Source organism: Misgurnus anguillicaudatus, chromosome 24 (assembly GCF_027580225.2).
Source record: "Misgurnus anguillicaudatus chromosome 24, ASM2758022v2, whole genome shotgun sequence".
NCBI classification, from domain to species: Eukaryota; Metazoa; Chordata; class Actinopteri; order Cypriniformes; family Cobitidae; genus Misgurnus; species Misgurnus anguillicaudatus.
Window position 1 is genome coordinate 41411208 of NC_073360.2, and position 23939 is coordinate 41435146.

General features: G+C 37.1%; 1 protein-coding gene across 2 annotated transcripts; it reads right to left on the reverse strand.

Moving 5' to 3' along the window:
• Positions 1-5602: 5602 nt before the first annotated feature.
• LOC129437101 (uncharacterized) lies at positions 5603-20597 on the reverse strand. Of its 2 annotated transcripts, none has more exons than XM_073862510.1 (3): positions 20328-20597; positions 19669-20242; positions 5603-6817 (listed from the first exon to the last, which is right to left on the reverse strand). In XM_073862510.1, the coding sequence occupies exons 1-3, from the start codon at positions 20337-20339 to the stop codon at positions 5760-5762; spliced, it is 1644 nt and encodes a 547-aa protein (XP_073718611.1). In that variant the 5' UTR covers positions 20340-20597; the 3' UTR covers positions 5603-5759. The 2 variants fall into 2 exon arrangements, with proteins under 2 accessions (XP_073718611.1, XP_073718610.1); XM_073862509.1 differs by lacking the exons at positions 19669-20242; positions 20328-20597 and adding exons at positions 9162-9765; positions 9852-10544.
• Between the last annotated feature and the right edge of the window lie 3342 nt (positions 20598-23939).

Here is a 23939-nt window from a genome sequence, read left to right on the forward strand (position 1 = left end):
TCTTTCTTTTTTTTTAGTGAGTTTATTTGCGGACTAAAGAGCTGCAGCGCCTCCTGCTGTACTGGAGAGAGAAATGTAGCAAAACAAGTACGCGTCTCAATTATGGCCAAAAATCATCCGACACTATTGTATAAAATAATTACTAAATTAATAGAAGGGGTGGGAAAATAATTGTTGAAAGTTAAAGACAAAATATCAAGCTTTTAAAGATATAAAGATAGGACATATGACAAAGAGATCAGATTAAAAATACAAACACAAACTTTTCACAACATTGTATTTTCATTGTAATTACTAATTAGGCAATGTTGCAGTACAACATTTTAAAAACCACTCCCTAATAACAAAAAGGACGTTTTATAAACATTGTAAAATACCTAATTGGCACATTTTCTTTAGGTAGTAAAAACATAAATCACGTCTGTTCACTACGAAAACAAAACCCGACCAAAATGCAACATTTTTGTGATATGTTTTGTTTAGCTGTTAAACCTTGAAATAAGTCTTTTAAAGAACATTATGACCATACAACCAAGGTTTATGACGTGTTACTGGATGTATGTTGGCCCACCAGGAAAAAGCCCTATATGCCCGATTACCAATCCAGTCCTGCCTTCCATTATAAAATAAAAAACTAATAAAGCGGAGATACATTTAAACCAAAGTATAAACTGGTTGTATTTTGGTATGTTCATGAGGTTCTTTAAGCATCTTATTACAACATTATGAAAATGTGTTGAAAACCTTTATAGCGAAGACTTTGATTTCCTCTAGCTGTAGTCTTTATTGCAGAAAGCGATCTTCAAATCAGAGTATAGAGTCCAGGTGCTGCAGTCACCAAGTCTGACTTACAGCCCTACATTGCATTTATACACATTTTAGTAGGCAGTCCCCTAAATGGAAAACAAAGCAATCAACTTTAAAAGCATTGAACACCAAGACATTAAAAGAAAGTAACCCTGCCACTCCCAATCCTTCAGTTTCACCAACCCTTAATTCCATCACCATTACCATCTCACCCGGACCATTTCATTATTATAGAAATGTGTTCACACCTTTGGCTTAGCATTCACCTTTGACTCAGACCCTAGGCCCAAGCATTAACAAATGGCCATCACCCAATTGCATTATCATTTACAAACCCATTTTACAAAACGTCACCGATGTGCTGCTTTATTGTTTTGTGTCTGTTTTCCAAAAAATGTGAACCTTTCAGTTAGTCATCCAGGGGTTTTTATATTGTATATGAAAGATGACAGCAACAGATGGAAAATGAAACAAAATCAGACAGGAGGAGATGTCTTGATGTGCACTGATATAACCTTCATATGTAAATAAAGTATTATCCCACTATTATGACTAAGGCTTCTTGTCAGTTTACTACATTAAAAATAATTGCTTAAGGATCACATTCTAATGAAACGTACAGAAATGCTAAGATACAACAAAATGGTAAATATAATCATAATTAAATTAACCACTGCAACAGAGTTTTTTAAAACTTATTCTTTTTATCAGACATGATTCTTAATAAGCCAAATTTCTAATGATTTCTAATACATTTTCATTTTTGAGATGCAAAAAAAGCGATTTTCTATCCTTTTTAGCTACTGGGCAGAGAAATGAATCCAAATGCAATGAGGTTTATTGGTAAAATCGCAAAAGAACAGGCAAACAAATCCAAATAGGGTAATCCAAAAGCCAAGACTATGAAAACACTTGGTATGCAGGAGTTACTCTGACAATACTTCGCAGTGATTTGATCTCAATGAACCAGATTTATATGGAACAAACAGGAAGTACAACATGAAGTGTGACATGACAAGATTTAAAAATAAAAGACTGGAAACAAAACATGATATCAAAATAAAAGACCTGACAACAAAACAAACAGAACACAAGACAAAACCCTTAAAGAACCCCCCCTCTAAAGGGTGACTCCTGGAGCCCACAAAACAAACATATACAGAGTCCGTGGGTGGGTGGGCCAGGACCTTGTGGCAAAAGCAGGGCTAGTCCAGAGGACAGAGGCAGTCCTGGGTCTTGTGGCCAGGACGGTCCAGGGTCAAGGGGTAGACGTGGACCTGGGTCATGAGCAGGGCTCTACGCTAACCTTTTTCCCAAGGAGTACATGTGGTACTAAATGAAAAAATTTAGGAGCACACAAAGAAATCCAGGAGCACAGTGAAAAAAGTTTATTAAACTGCTTAATTCATAAGGATATTCTATTCCCGCACTATATGCACATTTAATGTAGGCCAAAGTTCACGTCACCAAAAGCAGGAGATATAAGCTGCATTTTATTGATCATAAGCTCATTTTTAAAATAAGCGATAGGAGAGAGCAACAGCAGCACTGATAGCCTAATATCATTTCCTATTAATGAATATGATTGTGTGTTGAGCGTCTACGACAGGGCCATTCAATTAGTTTGTCATGGGGGCCAGTTCATGAAAAGCATCTCAAATGAGGGACCAGAGATACATCAGTGATGATGACTACATACAAATGTAAATGCTGTTGATCTTGCGCTAACGTGCTTCCATGTCATCATCATACAGTCTACAATCCATGTCGCACAGTGTCATAAGGTAATGGTCTTATAGGAGGGCAAAAATCCTGCAGTGTATTCCGGGCTTAAGACGTTCAGTCAGACGTTCAATAGAGGTTATGCATCAATGTCACTTTAACACATGAACACGCCCCCTTAGGAAAGAATGAGTGGCAAAACATCGAACAAAATGCCTGGGTTTAAATAGAAAGTGGCAGTATAACGGACAATTATCAACTTAAACTGAATTTAGTTCAAGTTAAGTCTCAATTTATTTATAAAGCAGGATTAAAAACAACTCCAGTTGACCAATGTGCTGTACAGTGATATAAAAGACTTACAAAAAACTAATAAAAAACAAATATACCACATAAACATCAGACAACAAACAACATCACAAGTCATAGGCCTTAGTAAAAAAAGTATGTTTTTAACTTTGATTTAATAAATATGTAATGTTGGTGAGGTTCTAATATGAAGCGGTAACATGTTCCATAGTTTAGGTCCGGCTATGGCAAAAGCTTGATCACCCCTAAATTTTAATTTTGACTTTGGAACAGTTAAAGAGTAACTAAACCCTAAACCAACTTTTTTTAGTTGATGATCTGTAAGAATGATGCTGTTTGTTGATTTAAGTAAGTTTTTTGACATTTGGATATAAAGTGTTTCAATACAATATATGGTGTAAAAATGTCTTCAGGTTGAACGATGTCTACTGCAGTTGAATTTTCCTATTGGATGTTGGGTCCAAAAAATACCTTGTGACGTAAACAGGTTCAAGCTCACCACGCCCATGTTACGATCTCACCACAAACTTGGTACGAGCTTAGTTCGTCCCCTCTATTTCTGTTGGGATATGCCCACTTTTCTTGCATTTTTCAAATATTGCCAGTGGGTGGAGTCAGGCTCTGACCAGAAGTTTAGATACGCTTTAAGAAGCTCAGGTTGGGAGACCTAAGAGTTCTTTCTGGACGATATTCACACAACAGATCCGAGAGGTAAAGGTAAGCTAGTCCATGTAACGATTTAAAAACGACCAAAAGCACTTTAAATTCAATTTTACAATGTACCGGAAGCCAATGTAAAGACATTAGTAAGGAGAAATATGTTCGCATTTACGAACACCGGTAAAAAGTCGTGCAGCAGAATTTTGGACCATTTGTATTAACTATTACCGAGCAATTTATTCCCAAATACAGCGCATTGCAGTGATCAATTCCAGACGAAACAAAAGCGTGAGTTGCAATTTTGTTTAAAAGAAAGAAAAGTCTTTACTTGAACCAGCATTCTTAATTGGTAAAAACTCGCTTTTACAACTGCATTATTTGCCTATCAAATTTAAGTGCCCTATCAAAAATCTTGTTATCATTCAAAAACTTCTGTAGTTGCTGAAAAACCACTTTCTCCAAAAAGAAATATTAGAAACAGGGTCTAAAATTAGAAAAAAATTAAAGGACTTTTGGACTTTTTAAGAGTGGTGTCAAACAATCAGGTACCATTTCTGATTCTAGACACTTATTAATAAATACCAGGAAGACCAGACCAACCACATAAAAAACTTCTTTAAAAAGACGAGGATACATGACATCACCAGGAGACCTACTTGGTTTTAACTGCTTCACAATGTCCTGAAGACAAGAAAAATTGACTTAACTGGCTAAAACTGGCTTTGGGATTATAATAAACAGCAGGATCATAATTAGCTGGACTAATACTCTGCCTAATTTCCCTTATCTTCTCTACAAAAAAAGACCAAACCTCTCACACATATCGGTTGTTTCAAAAAGCTAATTATAAACATGTGGATTCACAACAGCATTTATATTAAAGAGCATTCTTGGTATATGAACATTCTTCTCAATGAGCTCATACAAATACATCGACTTAGCCTTACGGCTTTCTGATTTTGAGATAGAGAAGACCTTAAGATTTTGTATGAAATCTGGAGCTTATCCTTCTTCCACCTTTTTTCTGCTTTCCTGCAAATCTGTCTCAGGGCACGTGAAGCATCATTAAACCATGATACAGACCTAGATTTTCTATGCTGCATAGGAGCTACACAGTCTAGGATATTAGTGCAAATATCGTTAAAACAATGTATAAGCTCTTCAACACTTTGATCAGATGGAAAAGAGACAAGCGATTGAGAAAACTCCTTAAACATTAATGAAAAAGTCTCGGTCGATGAAGTCATATAGGCTGGCTGGTCTACACGATTTAACAGCAGGAGAGGACAGCGAGACGGTAAATAAAACAGGCTTATGATCTGAACAACTGCATTCATCTACTTCAATGTCCAGCACTGAAAAACCGTGAGAGCAGAAGGTCAAGTGTATGACCATGTAAATTAGTAGGACTGTCCACTAGTTGTAACAGATCAAATGAGTCTAATAAACAGCGACCCTAACAACTTGCCAAACAACCATTAATCCGGGGATCTTGGCATGTGACCAGACATCTCTTTTGCTGACATTTTACTATTACTTTTGCCACTCAGTGCGCGTAATCCGCCGAAGGTGATGTAACGTGCATAGGCCTCTATTAGCTGTTCGGTCAGTCGGACATTTATTATTTGCACGTTCTATGCACCATACATACATACACAAATAACCCGCCATAGATTATTAGTAAAGCGCCATCACCAGCTGCTGCTTCTGAAAGCAGATGATGGTGATTTAAATTACTACTTATCAAGGAACAAGTTGTTTTCAGCTTGGACAGCTCTTACATTTATTTTAGACTAGGACTAGTCCAATCCCAGTTCAGGAAACCGCCTCTTAGTGTACAGAAACCAACATTTAGTGTACTTCCATGGGTAATGTTATTTCAACTGCGTATTTCACTCTCAAAACAACAGGCCTATCAGAAAAGAGGCTAATGAATATTATTTATTACAGGCAAAACCCACCTGTTCTCCTGAAAGAGAAGCTGTAAAAATATACTATCATGAAATAAAATATCATAACCTAAAATAAAACTCTAGAAAGCTTTAAAATATAGGACCTTTAAGTAATTTTTCGTCCTCCACAATACAGTACTGTTAGATCAATCTGAAAACCTGAACAGCAGTGTTTTATTTCATTTGTAGGTTCGGTTGTATTTATCTGCGATATTGCTCATAATTTGATTATTTGTTCTTATTTTACTATTAACTTTAAACAATATTTAAAACTTTACACAACTTTTTGGTGTCATAACCTTATTAAGGTCACTGGTGCTTTACAAGGTTTGACTGTCGATAAACTCTTACCGAAAACATTACAGTGTTAAGGTTTCTCTCAGAATGAACTCTCTGATGGGATTTTAAGTTACTTGAACAAGTAAACATCTTGTCACACTTAGAGCATTTGAAAGGTTTCTCTCCAGTATGAACTCTCTGATGGACTTTTAATTTACATGGATAAGAGAACCTCTTTCCACAGTGTTCACAAACATAAGGTTTCTCTCCAGTATGACATCTCTGATGATCTCTGAATTGAGATGATCTGGAGAAGGTCCTTCCACATTCAGCGCAGACATAAGGTTTCTCTCCAGTGTGAACTCTCTGATGGGATTTTAAGGAAGCTGACTGGGTAAACGTCTTGTCACATTGAGAGCATTTAAAAGGTTTTTCACCTGTATGAATTCTCTGGTGCCTTAGTAAGGTTGATTTGTGACTAAAACTCTTCCCACAGAGACTACATTGATGTTGTTTTTCTCCAGTATGAACTATTTCATGGACTTTTAATTCAAATGAATTAGAGAAGCTCTTTCCACAGTGAGCAAAGACATGAGGTTTCTTTCCTGTATGAACTCTCTGATGAGCTTTGAAGTTACTTGACTGAACAAATGTCATGTCACACTGAGAGCATTTGAAAGGTTTTTCACCTGTATGAAGTCTCTGGTGAACTTTAAGATGGTCTTTGGTTCTGAAGTATTTTCCACATTCAGTGCAGTTGAAAGGCTTTTCATCACTGTGTGTCCTCATGTGAATATTTAGTTTAGAGGAAGAGACAAAAATCTTCCCACACTGCTCACAGTGAAACTGCTTCTTCTTCATCTCCCTGTGGTCTTCTGAATGACGTTTCTTCTCTTGTAATGTAGTAAAGCTGATCTCAGATCTGGTGAAGAGTTTCTGTTCTGTGTGTTTTCTCTCATGTCTCTCTAAATGTCTCTGTGAGCTGAATGTCTTTCCACAGGTGATGCAGGAAAGAGTTTGTGCTGTCAGTCGCTCTTTTGATGTTGAGGACGTTATTTCTATATCCAAACATGAATCAGTCTTCACATCTGAAAAGAAACATGAAACAATTAAATCTTTTCAATCTTATTTACACAAAGAAGGATGAAGAATAGAGATTCTGTATCTTTTTCTAGATTCACACATATAGGCCTAGTCCACACGGACGCGGATATTTTTATAACCAGAGATTTTCCTCCTGCGGGTAAAAAAATCCCCTCCACACATGCTTAGTTTAAAGCAACACTATGTAGTTTCCATGTAAAAATGACTTACAGCTCCCCCATGTGGTTGAAAAGCGCAACAGTGCCTGGTATCAGACACTCTTCTGCAGGCAGGGGACTGCAGACCGACACTTTCAGAGTGTGCTTGTAGCAGCTAGGAGGCTCCTCAGGTTGCAGCAACAGTACAATGTCCAGTTAAAAGCTGTTCTATCATTGGTTGGGGGTTGGTCACAGGGCTAACAACCCAGTACCATAAAAAAGTTTTGTTACAGAAACAGCAACAGGGGAAATTAACACTACTGTGTGGGATGGGCTTTCAAGGTCATCGAATGATACTTTTATGATTGGCAGTAGTGAAAGCCGAAAGGAAGCTACTGACAGGAAGTTGGAAGTCCTGATCACCAAAATTAAGAACAAGATCGGTTTCTGGAATGTACGAACCATGTACGAGGCAGGAAAAACGGCCCAAGTAACATCTCAAACGAGGCGCTAAAATCTGCACATACTGGGCATCAGTGAGAGCAGATGGACAGAATCGGGCAAACAGAGGACCAACACGGGGGTGAAGGGGTAGCTATCAAGACAAGAACCAGATAGACCACCTTATGATAAATGGCAACTGACATTATTTCTGAATGTCAGAGTAAGGAGAGGAGCGGATGTCAATAGTGACCACCATCTGGTAACAGCGGTCCTGAAGCTCAAATTAAGGAGATCAGGACAAAAAGAAATGGCCCGACAACGTCTCCATGTAGGGATACTATGTGACCCCAAAATTAAAACTGCCTTCATCCTGAAGTTAAATAATAGGTTCCAAGCTCTGACCGACATGAGGACCTCACGCAACCAGATACTAATCAAAGCAATAACAAGCGGGAACAAATCAAGAAAACATATTTAGAAACCAGCGAAGCTTGTCAGGGAACAACAAATCATAAAAAGAAGGAATGGATAACAACTGATAACTGGCAACAAAGTCTGAGAGGCTGCAAGAGAAGCACAAATCGGAATACAGGGAAGTAGACCGAATTGTAAAGAAGAAGATAAGAGCAGACAAGAGGGCATACATGGAAGATTAGGCTTGGGAATCGAGAATCGATTTGAACCGGGACTAGCTTTGCGATTTTCCCGGAATCATTCAAAAGTTTAAATTTCGAGTCCTAGTTTCATTTCACAGTCCGCCGACCGGAAAAAGAAACCGCTGAACACCAATGAAGAAGTGTCTGTTTTGTGCATAGGAGGGTGCATATCGAACGTAATAAAGCACCTCGTTCATTGAGTAGAAATAAATGTGTGCCCCGTCTCTGACGTGCTGCGCCGACCGTCCTCCGCTGCCTCTTCCTCTGTCTCTGACCCCCAGCTTGGCACCACAGTGACTGCACTGCAGTCCGTATCAAGTAAGTAAAAAAAAAACATATACAATGAGGGCTCGCTAAATTTCAAAATCCCTGGTAGAAAAAAAGAAACGCTAAAACAATTTTAGTCTCTGAAAACAAAAGGACTTATTATTTTTAAATTACTTGAGTTTGCGCTTTTTGCTGAGCACAAGCACAAACGCGTACTTGTGAAGAGCGCACCCGGGATGCAGAGGAGCGCGCATCTCAGACATGAACACGAAAGGAATAATGGGTTTAATTATGCTTTCAGTTTCACTTCTTGTTACGTGAGGATAGTAATGAGCTACTGTTTGCATAATGGTTTAAATAAAAAAGCAGATAAAAACAAAAGACATTCCCAACTACGTCAGCAGGTAACGTTTAACTACCTAAAGTCCCTTAATAATATTATATTATTGAACGACTGATGGACCTTTTTGGCGATGTCTTTCATTATTTTCTGAGGAAAGGATTGTGAAACTAACTAAAGTCAATGGGACAGTCAGAAGCCTCCTGAATTTAATAAAAAATATCTAAAAATGTGTTCTGAAGAGAATCGAAGCACTTGTGGGTTTAGGACGACACAGAAGTAAGTGATTTATGTTCAAATTATCATTTTGGGGTGAACTACCAGTAACCCTTTAAGCATACATGGCTATTGCTCAATAATCCTTTAACATTTTAGTATATATATTTTTGGTCTTTTAATTAATGAGTATGTGACTGAAAACCCAAAACAGGTGCTCACATGAGTTAAAAATGTTAAAAACACAACAATAATTAAGGACACATACCTGATGGAATAAAATCATCATCTTCATCATTGCGATCTTCCTCTTCTGTGGGTTCAGTTTTGATCACTGTGGGTTCAGTTTTGATCTCTGTGGGGTCAGTTTTGATCTCTGTGGGGTCAGTTTTGATATCTGTGGGGTGAGTTTTGATTTCTGTAGGTTCAGTTTTCATTTCTGTGGGTTCAGTTTTCATTTCTGTGGGTTCAGTTTTGATTTCTGTGGGTTCAGTTTTGATTTCTGTGGGTTCAGTTTTAATCTTCATCATGATGTTCATGCAGTCGATGAGTTTAACTGAACACATCTTCAGGATCTGCTGCTGTTCTCCAGCGTTACAGACAGAATCCAGAGACTCTTTGGAGGTTTGTTCCTCCTGTAAGCTCTGTTTACTGTCACACACTGTAGTGTCCTGAGTGTCTGTGGGCTTTGACTCAGTATAACAGAGTAAAGTCAGACTGAGATCGGAGTCTTGTGTGTGTCTGGATTTCTCTTCAGAGAGTTTAGAGTCCAGCAGTGTCTGTGGTGTGCGGCTCTGATCTCTGCTCATCCACACTGAATCCAGACTCCCATCATCAGTCACATACACTGAAGATTCACAACAATCCACATCCTGACAACACAACACACACAGACAGTAAGATTAGAAATGATTTTATGTTGTCTGATTCAGGTAAATGATGTTTAAGCTGTACAAACCTCTCGATCCATTGCTAAATCTCCTCTTTCTTCAGCTGAGAGATTTCTGTGATGAAATCATCAATATATCCAGCATGAACAGATCAGTTCATACTGATTTAAAGAACAGCACATCTCATCATCAACGTCTCAACACTAAAATACACAAAGACAAGACTCTGTTTACAGTCAATGACACGCAAGAGAGAAAAACACTGAGAATACACAAACACATCACACGCGCGCTCTTTCTTTCTTTCTTTAGAGAGTTTATCTGCGGACTAAAGAGCTGCAGCGCCTCCTGCTGTACTGGAGACAGAAGACGCTCACTGCTTTACAATGGATTTAACAAAACAAGTATGCGTCTCAATTATGGCCAAAAATCATCACAAACTATTGTATAAAGTAATGACTAAATGAAAAGAAGGGGTGGGAAAATAATTGCTGAAGAATAAAGACAAAACATCAAGCTTTTAAAGTTATAAAGATAGTAGACCTATATTGTACGACAAAGAGATTACGATCAGATTAATAACACAAACAATGTTGTATTTTCATTGTAATTAGGTAATGTTGCGGTACACCATTTTAAAAACGTTTTAAAAAACCACACCCTAAATAACAACAAGGACGTTTTATAAACGTTGGACAATACCTATTGGCAGGTTTTCTTTAGGAAAAAACGTAAATTACATCTGTTCACTACTAATACAAATCCAGGCCAAAATGCAACATTTTTTAAGCTGGTAAACCTTGAAATAAGAATTTTAAAGAACATTTTGACCAATGACCATACAGGTGTTTATTTGAAAGTATGTCGGCCCACCAAGAAAATGACTGGTATGCCCCAGTACCAATCCAGCCCTGCCTACCATTATAAAACAAAACACTATTAATACAGATACATTTAAACCAATATACACTGGTTGTATTTTGGTATGTTCATGAGGTTCTTTAAACATCTTATTACAACATTATGAAAACGTGTTGGAAAACTTTTTAGTGAAGACCAGAAGACTTTGATTTCCTCAAGCTGTAATCTTTATTGCAGAAAACGATCTTCAAATCAGGGCATAGAGCACCAAGTCTGACTTACAGCCCTACACTGCATTTAAAATCTGTAGTTCAGATTAATAAGAATATAGACTAAATCAAGTCTGATCTGAACTAAACTAATGTTGAAATATCATAAAATCTCTTACAAAAATGTTCTGTGGAAATCCTGTAGCATATCATGTGATAAAGCATCACAGATACCACACAAAATTGTGTGGTATTGTGTTGTTTTTTGGGACACTTTACCACACAATTTTGTTGTCAAGTAGATTACTGCAGTATTCCTGTAATATTTTTGTGTTATTACTTTCATATTTCTGTAGTAATTACCACAGGTATTGTGTTGTTTTTTGGGACACTTTACCACAGGATTTTGCTGTAACATCTGTAATATTCCTGCAGTAATCTTGTGGTATTACTTTCATATCTCTGTAGTATTTACCACAGAATTTTGTTGTAAAGTATGAAATATTCTTGTGGGATTGTGTGGTATTACTTTCATATCTTTGTGGTAATTACCACAGGATTCTGTTATATAATATTCTTGTAGTAATATTCTTGTGTTATTACTTTCATATTTCTGTAGTATTTACCACAGGTATTGTGTTGTTTTTTGGGACACTTTACCACAGAATTTTGTTGTAACGTCTGTAATATTCTTATGGTGTTTCTTTCATATTTCGATAGTATTTATTTACCACAGGATTTTGTTGTAATGTAATATTACTGCAGTATTTCTGCGGTAATTACCACAGGATTCTGTTATATAATATTTTTGTTGTATTCCTGTAATATTCTTGTGGTATTACTTTCATAATATTTTGTCGTATTCCTGTAATATTCTTGTGGTATTACTTTCATATTTCTAAACTACTTACCACAGGATTTTGTTGTAAAGCATGTAATATTCTTGTGGTATCACTTTCATATTTCTGCGGTATTTCATCTTTTACCTGTCTGTAAATTAATGTAAAAAAATGCATGAATTTGTGCAAAACCGGGTCTGTGGATTTTATTAAACAAACCCCGTAAAATCACTTATTAGAAAATAGAGGCAACAGTTTCTTTATTGAATATCAACTTCTAGTCCTTCTGCTTTCCCCCTTCTTGCTCTCGGTCATTGCAGATGCTGCGTGTTCTGGTTGCTTTTGTAACAGCATCTGTGAAAAAGTACATAATCAAAATGCTAACAATAAAAAACAATGGTTGTCTTAACAAAACTTAAATCACAATTAATCAAAGTATATATAATAGTAATATTAAAAGGAATGTTTTTATTTTAAACTTGATTTATCTTTAGTCCCAATTACTTGATGCCCAACTAAAATAAAGTCCCAAAGTCTTAAATAGTTATATCTTTCATTGCAGTATAACAGTTTTTAAAGTATAACCTGTTAGCCAGCACTTCTATTTTTGAGCGTTTTCTGAAAAACAACAACTCCAAACTAAAACGTCTGCAGCTCTTAAACCCTATGGTCTATATTCATAATTCTGGTCTTGTTTGAAACTAGACACTTGACATATGGTTGCCTAATAGTCATAACAACTCAGAGTAGTAAAGAAACAGACTAAAACAAGGTAAAATATACATGACTTCCGTTTTTCTTTAAATAACATTCACTTAGCAAAAAAAGGTATGAAATGGTCATGTAAGACACCTGGGGACACCATATAGGAAAACTGAATGTCTGACCATGCTGTGATTCAAATTTGAGAATTATACTCCAAACAATGTTGTTTCTGTGAGCTTTTATTTAAAAAAAGTCCAGGCGTCCTTTCAGAAAAAGTGCACTTGGAAACGCCAAATATACACATGATAACAATACGACATGATTATCAAAAGAGAATGAGTCAGGACTACATATTACACAATGTATATCAATTCAGAACTTCTCTGCCCACCAAAGCACATAGAAAAAACTATTTCAGAAAAAACATTTGCACATTATAACAAAATACTTGTTATTTTGAATGTGGTCGCTCATGAATGCACTCCAGATTCAAGTCCTCCTCTGTGCCAGCTGAAGCCAATTCTATTTTATACGCCTAACCCTTAACCTTGCCTCCTACAACAGTGTGAACAGGGGAAGGGTTAATAATATTCCCCTAAGAAATGGGACACCACTACTACTCATACGTCAAAGTAGATGCAATATTTATCACATTGCCACCTTCACCTGCAGTCATATAGTTACATCCTAAAAGTGGCCCTGGAAGCCCAAAAGCAGCACACCACACACCCCTCTGTTAGCGCTTTAGATGCTCTCCTCCTCAGTCTATTATTCACGTTCCGGTTTTCCACCATTGTTGTAGTAAAAAAAGGCTTCCCTGCCAATGACGAGTAATTCCGGCTTTCCACAATACAAGATAACTAATGAAGGTAGGATGAAACGTCTTTTTTGTTTGAAAGCAGAGGGTCTATTTCTTTATTTGATATATTGTACATTTTCTGGAAGACATTAAACTTTTGTGAAAATCATGAAAAAAGCTGGTGCTGGCTGGCAACTTTTTTTAAACGTTGGTGGGGAAAGAGTTAAAGGTTCTGTCCAGTGTGAAGTCTCTGATGGACTCTGAAGGGACCTGAATAAGCAAACGTCTTGTCACACTGAGAGCATTTGTAAGGTTTTTCACCTGTATGAACTCTCTGGTGCCTTAGTAAGGTATCCTTTACACTAAAACTCTTCCCACAGAGACTACAGTGATAAGGTTTCTCTCCAGTATGAACTCTCTGATGAACTCTGAATTGAGATGAACAAGAGAAACTCTTACCACAGAGACTACAGTGATAAGGTTTCTTTCCAGTATGAACTCTCTGATGAACTCTGAATTGAGATGAACAAGAGAAACTCTTTCCACAGACACTACAGTGATAAGGTTTCTCTCCAGTGTGAACTCTCCGATGGGCTTTTAAGTTAGATGAGTAAGTAAACGTCTTGTCACACTGAGAGCATTTGTAAGGTTTTTCACCTGTATGAACTTTCTGGTGCCTTAGAAAGTTTGATTTGTGACTAAAACTCTTCCCACAGACACTACAGTGATAAGGTTTCTCTCCAGTGTGAACTGTTTGATGGGCTTTTAAGTAACGTGAATAGTTAAAAGTCTTGTCACATTGTGAGCATTTGTAAGGTTTTTCTCCAGTGTGAACTCTCTCATGGATTATCAGCTTATAGTTATGAGAGAAACGTTTATCACAGTGTGAACACTGATAGAGTTTCTCTTTAAAGTGAATAGTCTGGTGTTTTTTTAATGAACTTGAATCCCTAAAGGTTTTGTCACATTCACTGCACTGATACGGTCTCTCATTGGTGTGTGAACGCACATGTGTCTTCAGAACACGTTTACAGCTAAATCTCTTCTCACAGTGAGGACACTCGTACGTTTTTTCTCCTGTATGAACTCTCTGGTGAACCCTTAAATGAGATGAATTAGAGAAGCTCTTTTCACACTCAGAGCATTTGAAAGGTTTTTCACCTGTATGAAGTCTTAGATGAACTTTAAGATTGTTTTTGGTTTTAAAGTATTTTCCACATTCAGTGCAGTTGAAAGGCTTTTCATCACTGTGTGTCCTCATGTGAATATTTAGTTTAGAGGAAGAGACACAAATCCTCCCACACTGTTCACAGTGAAACTGCTTTTTCTTCTTCTTCTTCTCTCTGTGGTCTTCTGAATGAAGTTTCTTCTCTGGTAAGGTAGTAAAGCTGATCTCAGATCTGGTGAAGTGTTTCTTTTCTGTGTGTTTTCTCTCATGTCTCTCTAAATGTCTCTGTGAGCTGAATGTCTTTCCACAGGTGATGCAGGAAAGAGTTTGTGCCGTCAGTCGCTCTTTTGATGTTGAGGACATTATTTCTATATCCAAACATGAATCACTCTTCACATCTGAAAGAAACATGAAACAATTAAATTGTCTTTTTACTCTTATTTGCACAAAGAAGGATGAAGAATTGAGATTCTGTATCTTTTTCTAGATTCACACATATAGACAGAAGACAGGTGTGAGTCCTGTTATTACAGATGGGTCATTGCACATCAAATAAACCAACATTTGTACACAGCAAACAAATTGTAATTATTCTTGTTAATATTTTATTAAAATAATAACAATATAACTAGTGATCAATGACAAAACATATAGGGTGGTTTCCCAGACAAGGATTAGCTTAAATCAGGACTAGGTCTTAGTTTAATTAAGGAATATAACTAGTTTTAACAAACATGCCTTACTAAAACATTACTGGTGTGCATTTTGAGGCCAAACAAAGGGCACTGATGTATTTTAAGATATGTCAGTGTAAGTTGTTGTCAGTTTGAACAGCTTTTACATTTATTTTAGTCTAGGACTAGTCTAATCCCTGTCCAGGAAACTGCCTATTAATGTTATGCATGATTATGAGTAATCCACATTTTTGTAGGAGTCGTCAAATGGAGCAATATTTTTTATTTGTACAGACAACGACTTTCACAATCCTTGTTGCATTATATGATGACACTTCTAAAATGAGATGAACAATTTTTTAAAACCCCCAAGAGCTCAGATTGTCTTCAGTAGAGATCGACAGATAATGAATTTTTTTTATCGATTCCGACTATTTGGAACTTATTTGCCCGATAACCGATATGCTGAACCAATTTTTATTTACTGTTATACTACTGTTTTTGACATACTTACAACAACATGAGTCAACTGAACAAATCCTTATAATAATAACAATCACTCCCTCTTTACATACAATGTAATAAACAGAGCCCGACCGATTTATCGGTTAGCCAATTTTAATCGCCGATATGAGCCTGTCGCAAATATAGCTGTATCGGCATATAAGCCGCAGATATGCAGCCGATATGAACGTTTTTCACAGAACAAACAAATGCTTTTGAATGATGTAAGTACTTGTTTGTCCATTTAATTCAGTCAGTGGTCTCTCAGTTCAGGCAGCGGCAGTCACGCGGTGTCTTCACAACATTTTTACACCTGGTTATTAAGACACCTTTGGTCGATTGGATTAGAAGTGGACGAGAGAGACACATTCCACTTACACTTTTAATCGGCCTTTTTGTCCACTTGCGAGTTTTTTAAAAGAAAGCTGCTTGTGTTGTTGCTAAACATGCTCATTTCAGAGCAATTGATTAAATAATTGTAATCTTCTGGGCTTCCCTAAAGAGAGTCTTTGCTTTCAGTATCCTAACCGTATTTGTATAGACCTTTCTCACAATAACCAGAAATACGTAATCGTTGTGGAACCGGAGTTCCTGTCAAGCGTCTACACACCAGAAAAACATAAATCCGGGCAAGTTTAAAATGGATCAAAAGTCCACACAACTTCATTAGCAGATTTGCCAAGTGAACCTCTTGTGTGTAACAACAATAACGTTAGCCGGATCCTATCATCATCAGTTAACATTTTTGTCTGGTAATTTCTGTGTGCGTATGTTTGCATGTCGGGGTGAACTCATTTCAAGGAAAACAGCAAAATAGTTAAATTTAGTCGTCTTAAGTAAAGTGTCAGCTGCATCCATAAGTGCTCCACTTTTTTATCGTGAAGTTTGGTCCTTCATCCCCCTGGATAGCCCAACTTCACCATTAACAGGGAATAAATGAAACAGATATGGCTTTTTACGTTGCCTTGACTGCGGAGGAAGTAGAGTTCCATGACGACTGCATATTTCCAGTCATAAATACGGAAGTTGTAAGAAAGATATAGCTATATCACACTCCCACTCGAGCGATATTGCTTAAGTATAGCAGAATAAAAAGCCTGTTAATACGTTCCCAATATGAAACTAGCATGTATGAAGATAATTTCAAAAATTTTGCAACGCAATGTAAACTTTATATTAAACAACAACATCATTTGTCTTGTAAACGGATTTGAAATGATCATGTGACTGTCGCGCGATCATGTGACTCGCGGAGGGGGGCACCTAGATATTCAATTATATTCGGATACAATTTGATCCGTTCGAATTTGATTTTTCTCAAAAGTGACAGCCCTACTGCGGATGCCATTTCGTTGTGTTAGCAGGCAGCCTCGTCTCGCATGATGTTAAAAAGCCCAGGTGTGTGTTTGGCATCGAGCATCACTGTGCTCATGGCTAGTTAAACTTCTACAGCTTGTTTTCACCATTTGTATGTGCTTTGCACAGGCACAGCGCACACGTGCTTGGTTTTGCGAAAATCCTTAAGTTGTATCAATTTAATTTATCGCCAATTAATCAAAGATCAATTTATTGTTACCATCCCTACTCAGAATAATTCATATTTTGTTGTTATAGTTTTTTAAATGGCTGTTGACAAAACGCTGTTTATCTATGCATTTACTCATACATCAACTTTATCAAACTAGCTATAGTGGAGGTAATAAATAATTAATTAAAGGGACACAAGGCAGCATTTTTATGTTAATAAATTATCTTCGTAAGTCGGTATATGGTTAAATGACTCACTACATGACGAATGAAGACTCTCTCGCCCGCCCCTACCGTCTGTAGGAAGAATACCCCACTTGCAAGTTCGCTGTATTCGACCCGGTGTCCTTCAGTCTCGTAAAGTCTCAGATATAGAAAGCATTTACTCCCAGACACTAGGGGGAGCTAGTAGAGAAATAATACTCAGACTTGCCTTGTGTGCCTTTAATGTCCACAGACATTTATTAAGATTTTTAGCAGAATAATGTTTATTTTGTTAATGTTAATATAACTTCAGCCTTCAACCTGGTAAGTGAACAGCAATAGTTTAAAAGGCTACTAATAAACATAAAAACAAACAAAAAAAATTAATTCAGCATTGTTATTTCCACAAACATTCATTCATGGCTGTTTAATTCATGTAAAGCTACGTTGTTACTGGGAAAGGATTTGATGAATCAATTTACGTGACTCTGTGAGTTTCAATTCTTAGTCAAGCTGCATAGATTGCTTTTCAGGCATTTATAACACATCTCATCTGTGCATTAATGTCTGTTATGTTACATAAATTGCTTAATTAGAGCAAAGTAAGTACACTTAAAGTCCTTTTAATGAAGTTGCGTCACTCCGCCGTCATATTTGGTGTGCATGCTGTTGTTGTCTCCTCTCCTCAGTGGTGAAATGGCGTTCAGCGCACAAATCTCAAAACGGTCACAAGATGGCGGCATTTATCGCTCAAGCCGATATTATAAAACCGATATCCAATCATGGGAAAATGCTTAAAACTAGAGATGCACCGATGCCTGGGCTTTGTATATCTGTCGATACCCGATACCAATCCGATACCATTGTTGAATTAATAATAAAATTCTTAAATGTGTAAAGTGTTTTCTGCTATATCTAGAATAATTTACATTTAAAAACAATAATTTTAAATGATTTACAAGTTACAAAAACGTTTATTAATAATCATGGCAGTGTTTAGGAGAACATATAATAGGCATATTTGATCAAATAAATATGCTAAATATATTTTCCTTAATTGCGCAAAACTGTCACAGCTTTAGTGTGCAGATGGTTATTTTGGGAATTATGCGATTGACCGACCTTTTATGCAGATCCTGAGTGCAGAATTGATGAACATAAATCATCCTGTACGCTACGATTATGCCTTCCTGGGCGCAGAATTTATGCTCTTGAAGCACCCTCCATGGGAATCCTCGCTCAATAGCAATGAAAAGTTCATAACAAAGAGAATAGATTCGCCCTGTGTTCAGCACATAGTGAATTGCAACCATCCAACGGCTTACTGAGACTTTATAAAATCAGATCTTTAAAATAGCAGTTATCATGTGTGTGCATTTGTGAAGGATGCGTTTCATCCATATGCTTCACCACCAGTGTGAGTAAGTTAGAGTTTCTGTGAACTTAAATATCTTTAAATGTGCATTTGTTTCTTCAAATGAATCTATAGACTATAGAGTGAATTAAGACGACTTTGAATATAGTGCATAAAAACATTTATGGTGCTTTTATAATACTTTGTCCTTTTCATCGCCTGTCAGTAACATCTACGGGTCACCCACAGTATCGGAATTCGAATGTTCATGTTAGTCCGAAAACCGATTTAGCAAAAAGGGCCCGGATCGCGCCGATACCCAATCCAGATATCGGATCGGTGCATCCCTACTTAAAACAGGGGTCACCAATCCTGCTCCTGGAGGGCCAGTATCAGAGTTTAGCTGCAACACCTAAACAAACACACCTGAAGCAGCTAATTTTGGTGCTTTAGGTGATTAGGGTTGACAATGTTTGCATAATGACTTAAATAAAAAAGCAGATAAAAACAAAAAAACATCTTCAACTACGTCAGCAAGTGACGTGTCGCAGTCTGCTCATGAACAACCAGGGAAATTATAAAAAAAAATCGTTTGTTTTGGTTTCTCTACAAAAGTGTTCTCGTCACTTCACAATATTATTATATTTTTGACTGACTGATAGACCTTTTTGGGGATGTCCTTCATTATTTTCTGAGGAAAGTATTGTGAAACTAACCAAAGTCAATGTGACAGACAGACGCCTCCCTAATTTAATAAAAATATCTAAAAATGTGATCTGAAGACAATCGGAGCACTTCGGGGTTAAGGACAATACAGGAGTAAGTGTTTTATGATCAAATTATCATTTTAGGGTGAACTAACCCTTTAAGCCCACATGCATGTTGCTTAATAAGTATTAAAGAGATCTTAAACTCCTTTAACATTTTAGTACTTACACTTTTTGGTCATTTAATTAGTGAGTTTATGACTGAAAACCCAAAACCGTTGCTCACACGACAGTTAAAAATGTTCAAAACACAACGAAAATTAAGGAGACATACCTGATGGATTAAAATCATCATGTTCCTCATTTCGATCTTCCTCTTCTGTGGGTTCAGGTTTGATTTCTGTGGGTTCAGGTTTGGTTTCTGTGGGTTCAGGTTTGATTTCTGTGGGTTCAGGTTTGATTTCTGTGGGTTCAGGTTTGATTTCTGTGGGTTCAGGTTTGGTTTCTGTGGGTTCAGTTTTGGTTTCTGTGGGTTGAGTTTTAATCTTCATCATGAGGTTCATGCAGTCGATGAGTTTAACTGAACACATCTTCAGTTTGGTCTGCAGGATCTGCTGCTGTTCCCCAGCGTTACAGACAGAATTCAGAGACTCTGTGGCGTTTTGATCCTCCTGTAAGCTCTGTTTACTGTCACACACTGTAGTGTCCTGAGTGTCTGTGGGCTTTGACTCAGTATAACAGAGTAAAGTCAGACTGAGATCGGAGTCCTGTGTGTGTCTGGATTTCTCTTCAGAGAGTTTAGAGTCCAGCAGTGTCTGTGGTGTGCGGCTCTGATCTCTGTTCATCCACACTGAATCCAGACTCCCATCATCAGTCACATACACTGAAGATTCACAACAATCCACATCCTGACAACACAACACACACAGACAGCAAGATTAGAAATGATTTGATGTGTCTGATTCAGGTAAATGATGTTTAAGCTGAACAAACCTCTCGAGTCATTGCTAAATCTCCTCTTGGCCTCAGCTTTGTCTCCAGTACCGCCACCTCTTTCTTCAGCTGAGAGATTTCTGTGATGAAATCATCAATATATCCAGCATGGACAGATTAGATCCTACTCAATGTCTCAACACTAAAATACACAGAGATAAGACTCTGTTTACACTTAATGAAACACGCAAGAGAGAAAAACACCGAGGATACACAAACACATCACACACGCGCGCTCTTTCTTTCTTTCTTTAGTGAGTTTATCTGCGGACTAAAGAGCTGCAGCGCCTCCTGCTGTACTGGAGAGAGAAAACGGGAAATTAAATGCTGAAGAATAAAGTCAAAACACCAAGCTTTTAAAGTCATAAAGAGAGTACATCGTAGTACAAAGAGATTATGATCAGATTAAAAATACAAACACAAAATTTTTTACAACGTTGTATTTTCATTTTAATTAGGTAATGTTGCATTACAACATTTTAAAAACGTTTTAAAAACCACACCCTAAATATTAACAAAAGTGATGTTTTATAAACGTTGGAAAAGTGTCACGTTTTCTTTAGGTAGTAAAAAAACATAAATCAAAGTCACAAAACTACGAAAACAAAACCAGACCAAAATGCAATAAAGACTAAATCATGTCTGATCTGAACTAAACTTGTGTTGAAATATCAGTTGATGGTTGTCCAGAATAAGTCCTCAATACTCCATCAAACTGAAGGTAATACTTTGGAGTATGTATGTAGAAAACAGTCTGATCTTAAGTGTTTTGTGTTGTTTTTAATCTCATTGTTTTCTGTCAGGTGAACTGCAGTTACTCATCTGATGATCAGAAAGTGTCTTCACACAAAACTTACAGCTAATGTTTTATATCTGTGTCTTTCTTTCATCTGTAAACTCACTGGAAGAGAGGACAGAAGTTCATTTAACTTCAAACAAAAAATATCTCATTCGGACAATATGTGCTTGTTAGATCAACACAACGTCTTCTGATGTAACTTGATTGTCAGCTATTCAGCTAAAGTTTTTCAAAATCATAAACCCTGCCTTTAAATGTAAAACTTGCATTTTATAGTCAGAAGCTTTATTTATAGGACCAACATTTACAGTCAGGTTTACTCATTCTGCCTTATAAAAAACACACATTCAGTAAAGTTGATTGATTGCCTACAAATACATACAAATACCTCGTTCTTTTCTATCATCCTGGTAGGTTGTTATTTTCAAATTTTTATCATATTTCTTATGTCTTAAGATTATGAATTCTACTGTTTCCTTTTCTCCCCTAAAATAAAATAATGTTTTTAAAGAAATTATTTTAAATTATTCTCTCTTGAATGTGCAAATAAAAGTGCAGTTATATTGTTAAAGGCTTTATTTTCATTTGTATACATGTACAATGACTTTGCTTTTTTACAACATTACATTCGACTGTTATTGTCATTAAAATACTAATAAAGTAAAGTAAAAAAAAAAATCCAATATATGGTGTCTGTGCAATGAAAGTGTGACATGTTTGCATATAGGTCTATAGCAGAAGGCAGGAGACGTAATCATTGTAAAAATGAACAAAGCAGTTACTAAATAATCTGAACAGTTCTTTCTCAGTGTGTTTCTATCCAAGTCAAGACATTATGGTCCCATGACATTAAGACTTTGAAACCAATTCTTAAAATCACATAAAATAAATTAGTTTGACACATAACAAAAGAGTTTATAAAAGAGATTATACAATAGTGTTAATTTGTGTTGCTTTCATATTTTATTGACACATTTATAATTTTTATATATAGTTACAGTATGTTTGCTGCCTGAAAAGAAAACAACCACACACATACACCCCATTCACACAGCACTTTGTTCACAGAAAATACTTGTAAAATTGCCAGACAAGCTTCTGTGTAAACGCAAACATGTCCCATAAATCTTCTGCATGTCATCGCAACAATTAAGTTATGGTTCAGCTCTTTAAAATGAGATATTTACATCCAGATCAACATTCACGAGAAGAAATGACAGCAAACTGGACTGAAGCGGATATCATGTAAGCTAGCTCATCACTATTTGCGCTGAAGCAGAGATCATTCAGCAGCATATATATCGTGTCACATGCAAATGAGCTTATAACACACAAAAATGCCCACGCGTCATCGCAACAAGATATATCGTTATAAAAAATACGAGTGGTTTCTGGAGAGAGAAATAATGAATAATAAGCAAATACTGGCGAGAAGAAAGTGCAGGATTTCAAACAGGTCACGTGTCTTATGGGACCTTTCCAATATCTGTGTTGGAAAGCTAACCCCGGATTTACACCGCACGAGTCTGCGGCGCGCCACGGCTCCGAAGAGGCAACCGGAACCGATCGCGGTCATTCTAGTCAATGCTTGTGTTTACATCAGATGCGCCGCGGCACGTTCCAAGAGCGTCCCAGAAGCTGCACTACGCGCCGCTTCGCTAAAGATAGGTGCCTAGTCTATTTTTGACGCGCGCCACGTTGAAGCCGCAGCGTAAATATTAAATAAAAGTCACAAATCCTGTCAATTTCAAAATAAACACCTCGTGCAGACTCCCGTATTTCACATCATCTTGCTCACAAATAAACATAATTGAGGATGTGTTTTAGAGGAATATGCATAGCAAAATACTTTAATATTTGTCCATCCTAACTGAATTTTTATGTTTATTCACTTTTTAACTACAGAACAACAGGACAATTCAAAAAACTAAACAATATAGCCTACAGAATGAATCCTAACAAAACATTAACATTTAGCCAACTTATCCATGTTATAACTAAGAAAATCAAGAAAAACGTCTGACAGGAAAATCACGTGACGTTCTACTGCTGCTCTTCTGATCCGCTTCTTGTGTGAGTTGGCACCGCGTAGAAGACGAAACAAAGCCACCTCTGAGCCGCAACGCGACGCAGACCCGTGCGGTGTAAATCCGGGGTAAGTTTTTATAAGCTGTCGAACAGTAAAACCCAGCCTTTAAGGAGAAAAAAGTGGTTCGCCGACTACGTTTCCCCCTAGTGGACGCAGTTCTACTCAAAGGGGCTGTTTACACTTGGTATTAAGATGTGTTTTCATTGATCGGATCACAAGTGGACGAGAGAGACACATTACGTTTACACCTGGTATTTAAATCCGTCTCTTTTGTCCACTTTCGACCGCTTCTGTGCTGAATACTATGAGGGGGTGGTCTGTGAGACGGTGGGCGAGTCTCTCTGCTGTCATTCAAACCCGAGCGGGAGTAATTATGAGTTTATATGGACGCAAGCTAATATTATGTCGGAGTGCACTGCTTGTTTAGCAAGTAAACATGCTGCACAGTGTTTTGTACATGAGTATGTAAGAGCTTTCTTTGAATTTTCAGCGCAATTGATGAAATAGGATCGCGCAACTTTCACACGCTTTCAAAACGAAACTACGGAGATCAGCCGCTTAGTTTTATCAATGAAAGGCTAAAAATAGCGCTGTTCACCGAATGTTCACGCCAGAAGTCAAAAAAGACATAAAACTTGTGTTTAATACCTCAGATTAGATAAATGGGCGGAGAGAAGGCGGTCGCGTGTGGCTGTTCGAACGCATTCAACCACATGTGCGTTCC